The sequence below is a fragment of the Ochotona curzoniae genome, unplaced genomic scaffold (assembly GCF_017591425.1).
Source record: "Ochotona curzoniae isolate NIBS_2020 unplaced genomic scaffold, NIBS_Ocur_1.0 contig_1014, whole genome shotgun sequence".
Taxonomy (NCBI): Eukaryota; Metazoa; Chordata; class Mammalia; order Lagomorpha; family Ochotonidae; genus Ochotona; species Ochotona curzoniae.
Genome location: NW_024464920.1, coordinates 3,339,276 through 3,348,209, shown reverse-complemented (window position 1 = coordinate 3,348,209; position 8,934 = coordinate 3,339,276). Strand labels below are relative to the sequence as shown.

Genomic DNA, 8,934 nt, shown 5'->3' with positions numbered 1-8,934 from the left:
GGACACTGCAGAAACTGCAGGTGTGACCCCAGGGCCATGGGTGGCTTGTCAACGCCCCTCCATCCCACGCCCCCATAGAGGTCCCCTCCACACACTTCCTCTGTCCATCTAGAAGTGATTTAAAAAGGGCCAAAAAGCATAGTAGTGTATGGAATAAATCCACGCAGGTCCAGTGCATGAGCGAGGAAGGGTCAGTCTGCACAGGTTAACTCGGCAGAGCAAGGCCCTCTCCAGCAGTGAGGACCAGCCCAAACCAGGTCCTCAGTCCACGGTGGCAGGCAGCCCATGGCCAAGCTCTCCAGAGGGAAACAGTCCGCTTCCTGCACGCTGTGCCTTCCCTCCAGGAGGGGACCAGAAAGCAGGCTCACAAGCAACACACAGGACCCAAGACTTCACTCACGGCTGGCCTGCGTGGCACCTGGGTGGGCAACACCTGGGTGTGGGGAGGTTGGTTTTCATGCATGCTTAACCCTGCTGCACCCATGTCCTTGCAGGAACACTCACAGGACCAACATCTGAGGACACAGTCCTGGAGAGAAGGCACATCCCAAAGTCACACTCACAACTTTATTTACCAGTGCCGCGGTGCTCTTCCACACAGGGAAGGTGGAGGGGCCTGCCCGGGCTGCGGGGCCAGGGCAGCAGGCAGGCCTGGACCAGCCGTGGCAGCAGCGGAGGCTGGCAACTGCCCATCGAGAGGGCACACAGGTCCCAGAGCCCAGGGGCTCCCAGCCCAGTCCCGAGCAGCTCCACTGGCCCCAGGGCGGCCTAGAGGGCAAGAGTGTCCTTGATGAGCCTGCGCATGGTGGTGGTGACCGAGGTGCCCAGCGCATCAGTGATCTGGAAGGAGATCTTGTAGAGGTAGGGCTGCACGTCCCGCAGGCCCGTGTCGAACACATTGTCCACCTCCGACTGCGTGGGCATCTTGGGCAGGTACTCGTGCCGGTTCATCACCTCCACGATGTTGATGAGCTTCTCGCACAGCTTCTCGCCCACCTTCTCGCGGCAGATCTGCCGCTCCTGCTCCGTGGCCAGCGCCACCACGTGCACCTTGACCGTCCACACCTCCCACGGGATGCACTCGTCCGAGAAAGGCCAGCGGGACTTCTTCTTCTGGTAGAACTCCAGGGATATCTGCCCCAGCCCGTCCCCGCCAGAGTTGCGCAGCGCTTCCTGGGGAAGATAGGGGCAAGTGGAGGAGCAGGTCCAGGCCCGTGAACTGCTGCTGCAAGCCACCCCATATGTGCTCCCAGCTCCACCCAGAGGGGCAAGGATTTGTCTGCAGGGACTGAGCAGACTGCCAGCAAATTCGCAAAACCCAGCTACTAACCCACCCAGCCTTGTTAAGAGCTACCGTTACACGGGCCACCTTCTGTGCGCCAGCATCCCACAGTATGCCATTTTGAATCCTGGCTGCTCCACTTCCGAGCCAGCTTCCTGCTAATGCCCCTGAGAATGCAGCAGATGGCCCAAGTGCTCAGGGTCCTGCCAACCAGGTGGAAGACCTGGCCCCCCGCTGCTGTGGCCACTTTGGGAGTGAACCAGCAGGTGGGAAACTGTCCTTCAGACTCCTTCTCTGTTACTCTTTCAAATGAATACATTAAAAAAAGAGAGAGAGAGAGCTCCCATCTGCTGGTTCACTCACCACAACCCCCAGGACTGTGACAGGCTAAAGATGTGAGCCAGGAGCCAGGAGTTTCTTCAGGGTCTCCCACATGGGTGCAGGGGCCAAGCACTTGGGCCATTCTCTGCTGCTTTCCCAGGAGCATGAGCAGGGAGCTGGTGTGGAAGTGGAGCACCTGAGTCTTGGTCAGTGCCCCTATAGGATGCCAACATCACATGTGGCAGCTTTTGTAACTACACTACCGTGCCAGCTTCCGTGGTCTTCGTAAAAAGCCAGGTGGCAGACTCATAAAACCCAGTGTACCTCTGGTTTACGAGGAAGGGAACCAAGGGACAGACTGGGGAAGGTGGCGCAGCGGGCAGGCCAAAGCCACCGCTTCCCCTCTTCTCTGAAAAGCAGATAGGATGCTCTTGTCCAGCACTTCTGCTGACCCCCCAGGGGAGCAGGTGGTCCTCAACTCCTCCCCGAACAGCAGGAGCTCTGAGGCACCTGTCTGAACTCACGCCAACATGGAAGAGCTTTGGCGGCCTCCCTCAAATCCTAAACCACCTACTGGGAAACAGGCCCCCCTTCGAGGACAGAGCAAGGGCACGTGACCCTGGCTGAGCGTTAGCAACAGCAGAGCCTTTGGTAGTGCTGCCCCTCTGGCAGATGCCACTCCAAGCACCGGACACAGCTTCCCATATGCACTGCTCGCAAGACTCTGGGAGGCAGGTTCAAGGTCACTCCACTTGTATATCCAGAAAATCAAGGCTCCCAGGAAGCGAGCCCCTGGCCCAGGGTCACCTATGTGCTAAGCGCCAGAGCCTGCCTTGTTTCCGCAAGGACATAAGGGTGTAGGGCTTTCTGAAGGCTGTGGCCTGGGAGGTCACCGACAGCAGGCCACCCCATGCCACCAGCACTCAGTGCCCGGCCCTCCAGCCTGACACCACGTCACCACTCCCTGCTGCCAGCACTCAGCGCCTGGCCCAGTGGGAGGGGCTCTGCCAGTGTGTGAAAAGCGAGGCAGACAAGAGCCCCTGCACAGGCACTGTGGTACAGTGGGCAGAGCTGCTGCTGGGGGCACTCCATGCCATGTGGGAGTGCTGCTCTAAGTCCTGCCAGCTCCACTTCTGACCCCGCTTCCTGTCACTGCATCCCAGGAGGCAACGCAAGAGATTCAAGTGTCAGGGCCCCCGCCACCCACATGGGAGACTCAGGTGGAGTTCTGGGTTCCTGGCCTCGCCTGGACAAGCCCTGACTGTTCTGTCATTTGGGAAATGGACTAGCAAATCAAAGATAACTTTCTGTCACTCTGTTCCCTAGCAGACAAAAATAAACTTGCTAAAAAAAAAAAAGTTCTGTCACTTCAAAATTGAAAAAACATCCATGGGTGGGAGCTGAGGGGGCTTCGGCCTAGTGGTTAATACCACTCGAGGTGCCTCATCCATCAGAGAACCTAGGTTCAAGTTCCGGGTCTGTTCTCCCATCCCAGCTTCCTGCTGATGCAATGGCGGGCAGGCAGCAGATGAGGGCCCAAGGGGGAGGCCCGGATGGGGCTCTCAGCTCCCGGCTGTGGCCCTGCGCAACCCCCGCCCCTGTAGGAACTGGATCGGAGCGCTATCATGGGCGCTCCCTGCAAATTTGTTAAAATATATATATATTAGCAAAAAATCACCTACTGAAAAAGCACAACACCATCATCCCTAAGTGACAATGACACTAACACACACACCCACTTCCACTTTGGCACGTGAGCACATTAGCAGCGTAGCACGGCCCTCTCAGGCACGTATGCACGACCACGGACCACAGGGACAGCACCCCCACCCATGGTGCCACCTGGTCACCATCCTGGGAAGAACAGGAAAAGCCGGAGTAGAGGAGGTGTCCGTGGAGGGCCAGGAGCCAGAGGGCGTGCCAGCCAACACACCTGCTCCCCGCCCCTACACACACACAGGGGAGGCGAGCCTGCCAGCCAGCAGGGGCGCGGACGCACACAAGGGCGGTCCGCCACGGGCCTGGCAGGCTCCTACCTTGAACTCCCCAACCACCTTGCGCAGGGCCCGGTCCAGCTCGTCCGAGGAGACGCGCACGTAGGTGAAGTCGATGAAGTCACAGTCGACGTCCTGGGTGCCCACGGTGCCGATGGAGTAAGTGCCCTCCTTCTTGTAGTGGAACTTGCCCGTGCTGCGATGGAGCAGCACCGTGTGCAGCACGGCCAGCATGGCCTCCTCCACCTGCCGGCCCTCCACCGTCACCTCCAGCACCTCCGAGCGACAGTTCATCCTGCAGCCGGCGACGACAGCCCACGCCCAGGCTGGGCTGACCTGTGAGAGGAGCAGGTTAGGAGGCTGGGAGCACCCTGCAAGTGCCCTCTGACCTCTGACATTCAGTCCCCAGATCCTGGGCTGGGGGCTCAAGGTCCAGGACCCTGCGAGACGCATGAAACCCCCAGCCCCGGTACAGAGCCCACCCCTTGCACTCGGGGCAGCACTGTAAGGCCAGTGCGGCCCCCACCCCTGAGAAGCTCACAGAACGAGGGCAGAGCCAGGCAGGGCTAAGGGCAATTCCTGGGCCCTGGAGGTCGGCGGGAAGGGAGATGGGACAGCAAAGGGCGCACACCATCCGTGTGGGGATGAAACCCACACACTCCCTGGGGCTGGAGGGTACAGGGCTACGCTCTGCAAAGCCGCTGCAAGCCTCTAAGGCTGAGCATTCTTAAATTCGACTCTCACACACCCCCGCACCCCCAATCTCTGGGGGAAGAACGTGCTGAATGAGGCACAGGCTGGGCGGCGAGGCCAGGCCGGGGTCCCTACAGCGGCAGCAGCACCACCACGGTGAAACGTAAGATGAAGTGCAGAGCCAGGGGTGGGATGGAGGCAGTGTGTTCTGTCCAACAATTTGTTTTAAGATTTTATTTTTATTGGAAAGGCAGATCTACAGAGGAGAGACAGAGGAATATCCTCAGTCTGATGATTCACTCCCCAAGTGACTGCAACAGCCAGTGCTGTGCCGATCTGAAGCCAGGAGCCAGGAGTTTCTTCCAGGTCTCCCACGCGGGTACAGGAACCCAAGGCTTTGGGCTGTCCTCAACTGCTTTCCCAGGCCACAAACAGGGAGCAGGATGGGAAGTGGAGCTGCCAGGACTAGAACCGGTACCCATATGGGTTCCTGGCGCGTTAAAGGCGAAGACTTTAACCACTACGCTATCGCTCCAGGCCCGACTGTCCAATAACCTTGCCTTTGAATCTCAGCTTGCTTACACCTGGCGTGACCCCACACAAACCTCCCTCCGACCACCCTCCCTCCGACCACCCTCCCTCCGACCACCACCTCCATGTCAGGCCTCTAGCCTCTCCTCGCCTCGGGACAGAAGCCACTGCAGTCCCAGCCCCTCCTTATCTGAGCTCCTCTCTAAGCTCATCTGTTTCCCCTCCTGGCCATCAGCTCAGACCCCCGGCTGAAGAATACTGACAGGATCTAGGCTTCTCTCCCTGGGGGCCGGCAGTCCGTGCAGGGCAGGATCTAAACTCTTCCATCAGTACCAAGGCAAGCCAGCACCCAGCATAGGGGGACGGGGGGGGGTACTGCTGCCAGCCTCCTCACCCAGGGGTGCGGTGGGGTTCCAGAAATGTCACCCTTTTCCACCCTGAAACTCCAGCCCATACTTTCCCACCTAGGGAGACACGCGGCTCTGGCCCCAAGCTCGCGGACGCTTACCCCACCTCCTCCCCCTGCGGCCCCAGGCGCGCACACTGGCGCTGCTGCCCCACGATCCGCCCAGCCTCCTTCCCACAGCGGCCCATCCGCTGGCCGGACCCCACTGGCCCTCCCAGGGGTCAGCGGACAGTTCCCCGACCCCCCGTGCCCCCCGTGCGCGCGTGGGCTGGGACGCCGCTCGCCCAGCCCTTCCTCCCGAGCCGCGCCCCCGGAGACCCCAGCCCCGGTCCCGACCCTCCCACCGCCCGCGAACCTCCGCACGTCCAGGAGCCGAGACGCCTCTGACGCTTCGAGAACGACGCCCCGCGCCCAGCCCGGTCGGACGCAGAGGTCGGAGGGCAGTCCCCGGGGAGGGAGGCCGAGGACCCGGCGCCGGACCCCGCGCGACCACCGGCCGCCCCGCGGCCCCTCTGCCACCCAGAGGCCCCAGCCGCGCGTTCACCGCCCGGCCCCCCAGCCCCGCGGCCGGAAGCCCTCCCGCCCCGAAAGCCCAGGACGCTTCCATCTGCGCCGCGGCTTCCGGCAGGGGGGGCGGCGTCCCGGCCGGCGAGCCCCGGCTCCAGCGTGGCCCCCGCGTCTTCCGGATTGTCACCTGCGAGCACAGACGTGGTTCTGTATTCCTCCGCAACTCGAACGCTTTCTTCTTGGTTATCTCTGGACGTTAAAATATCACGGGAACCCTGTTTCCTCCCCCTGCCTCGTTTGGACCAATCCGTTCGCTCTCAGCACCAAGAGTGTTGTAGTCTGTTTGTTGTTTTTCCCGGCTGGAATGACGCATTTCCGCCATAGAGACGGGCGGGAAGGAGCGGCCGGAAACGCTCGGCGCTGCCTCTTCAGGCCAAGAGGAGTCACGGCGGCGAGACCGGCTGGCGGGGACGGAGACCGGGGAGCGGAGACCCGCGAGGACCGAGTCCGGGGGAGACGGAGACCCGGGGGGACCGAGACCCGGGGGAGATGGAGACCCCGGGGGACCGAGTCCCTGGGAGACAGACCCGGGGGCCCGAGTCCCGGAAGAACCGAGACCGGGGAGACGGAGACCCGGGGGGATCGAGTCCCGGAAGGACCGAGTCCGGGGGGACCGAGACCCGGGGGGACCGAGACCCGGGGGGGACCGAGACCCGGGGGAGATGGAGACCCCGGGGGACCGAGTCCCTGGGAGACGGAGACCCGGGGAGACCGAGGCCCTGGGAGACCGAGCCCCGGGTCCCCGGCCCGGCTGAGACCGGGCAGAGGGCGTTGATGACACGAACTCCATCAGCGGTCGGGGGCAAGGTTGCGTGTGCAGCGTGATGTCGCCAGAGTGGACGACCGCCCTGAAGCAAGCGCGCGTGTGTGTAGGGGGTGGAAGTGGGGAAGGAAAGAGGAGTCTTCACGTCATCCGCCTTTGAGTTGCGGCTGTGGAGACTGCAAGCAGCTGTGAGGGATCCCAAACAATAACTCCTGTGGGGACCTTGGGGAGGCCGCTTCCTCTTCATGCGCCAGCTCGGGAGGAGGCAGCAGGTGGTGACTCAAGTGCTCAGGCCTCTGCCCTCCTGCGGGAGACCCGAGTGGAGTCCCCCCACTCGCAACTTCAGTCTGGCGCGGTCCAGGCTGCTGAGCCGGCAGGTGGAAGCCCACCTCTGACCTGTGGTGTTAGGTCTAGCCCCTTGGTGACTTTCGGGGAACAGCTGAGGTCCACGGGAAGATGGTAAGCCGAGCTGGGCCGAGCCGTCAGTCGGCAATGCCCCCAACCTCCAGTAGGAGGCACCTCCGAGCCGTGTACTTGGGGTCTAACAAGCTAATTTTTCCCAACACAGGCTTTATCACCCGGACCAGTAATAGACAACATTTGTGGAATGCGTTTTTAAGGGGCTTAAAAAAAAAAAAAAAGAAGAAGAAGACTTCTTTTGTTGGCAGGAATGGTTCAATTGGCTAACCCTTCCACTGCAAGCGCCAGCATCCCATCCCATATGGTTTCTGATGTGTGTCCCAGCTGTTCCATCTCCCGTCCAGCTCCTTGCTTGTAGTCTGGGAAAACAGTCAAGGACAGCCCAAAGCCTTGGGACCCTGCACCTGCATGGGACCTGGAGGAAGCTCCTGGTTCCTGGCTTTGGATCGACTCAGCTCCAGCCATTTGGGGAGTGAACAGCAGATGGAAGATCTTTCTCTGTCTCTTTTTCCCTCCATAGATGTGCCTTTCCAATAAAAATAAATAATTTTTTTTTAAGATTCATTATTTGAAAGGCAGAAAGTGGCAGAGAGATGGAGACCTTCTCTCACTGTTTGATCTGTGTCAGCCATAGCTGGGGCCAGGCTGAAGCCAGTTGGAAGGCAGGGACCCAACGTCTTCCACTGCCTTCCCAGCCCGAACGGGATGCCCGGGCGAGCAGGTGGCAGTGTGGTGCAAGTCAGCTTTATGAGGTGGTTAAGAAATTGACACTTAGGAGAGATGAAGCAACTTGCCCAAGGTTGTAAGTTGGGCTTTAAATCCAGGACTGCACAGCGAGGATGGTCCACACGAGAGCCCGTCTCAAGGCCACCCTCCCCCAGGCACTGCCACCTACAAACACGGGGGTCCCAGGGTTGGCGTCTGCCTCCTCCTGAGGCTGTGTGAAACTGTTGAATTCAGAGTCCAGAACAACTGGTTGGTTACATCTTGAGATGCAGCGGAGGAGGGGAGATCTGCCTGTAGTTGGCCCCCCAAGTGCAGAACCAGCTGTCTCCAGCACATCTCCCACACACACACCAAGGTGCACAAGCCCCTCCCCTGGCCCCCGCTCTACCCTTAGTACGTTCCCTGCCCACCCGGGGACTCTGCTCTTGTTTAGCACTTGCCTATCCCAGGCCTGGGGACTTGTCCCAGTGAAGAGGTGGAAGGGCAGGGAGAAGCCAACAACCTGTGCTAGAGCCTGCGCAGGAGGAGGGAGAGGAGCTGAAGGCCCAGCTACGCAGACAAGCAAAACTGAGGCACCATGACAGTAGCTCACTGTGATGGGTCATGCTATATGTCAGGGCAGAGAAGATCCAGACATGGGGTCCAACATCATTCTAGGTGTTTCTGGGCATCTAACATGGCCAACTAAGGGAGGGAGGCAGGTGGCCCATAACACATCAGCAGCGGCAGGCTGACTCTCCCAGCATCGGGCAGTTGGGGACTCCTCCTGCCCCACTGCCTTATGGCGTGGCCATGGCAGTGCCGTCAGCTCACCTGGGCATCCAGTTTGCTGACAGCAGGGGACTTGTCCGAGGCTGCACAGGGGGTGTGAACACCTCTCCCTCCTTGCCACACCCAGGCGTGTCAGTCCAAGGACGCTGACACACCTGCCAAGGCCACTACCCCCTCCCTTTGCACGTGTAGCCTTGGCATCGCTCTTGTGCCTGCTCCCCACCTCCTTGAGTTCTTCCAGGCCAGCTGCATGGCAGCTCTGAACCTGGGTCACCCTCCCAACAGCAGTTCTGTCCCTCTCCCCATGTCTCAGACATAATGTGATGTTCATGCCACACCTGTGATACCTCAGCAATATGCAGGGGGACAAGGCACAGATCCAGCCCCTCTGAGAGCTCAGAGGTTTCCAGAGATGGGCCAGAGAAGCCTGGCGGCTGTGGGATTGGCTGCTGGCTTTATG

At 60.5% G+C, this 8,934-nt stretch overlaps 1 protein-coding gene across 2 annotated transcripts; it reads right to left on the bottom strand.

Moving 5' to 3' along the window:
* Positions 1-548: 548 nt before the first annotated feature.
* LOC121155892 (autophagy-related protein 101) lies at positions 549-6,012 on the bottom strand. Of its 2 annotated transcripts, none has more exons than XM_040979377.1 (3): positions 5,922-6,012; positions 3,640-3,933; positions 549-1,173 (listed from the first exon to the last, which is right to left on the bottom strand). In XM_040979377.1, exons 2-3 carry the CDS (start codon positions 3,889-3,891, stop codon positions 769-771), a joined length of 657 nt encoding a protein of 218 aa, XP_040835311.1. In that variant the 5' UTR covers positions 3,892-3,933; positions 5,922-6,012; the 3' UTR covers positions 549-768. The 2 variants fall into 2 exon arrangements, with proteins under 2 accessions (XP_040835311.1, XP_040835301.1); XM_040979367.1 differs by lacking the exon at positions 5,922-6,012 and adding an exon at positions 5,583-5,852.
* Between the last annotated feature and the right edge of the window lie 2,922 nt (positions 6,013-8,934).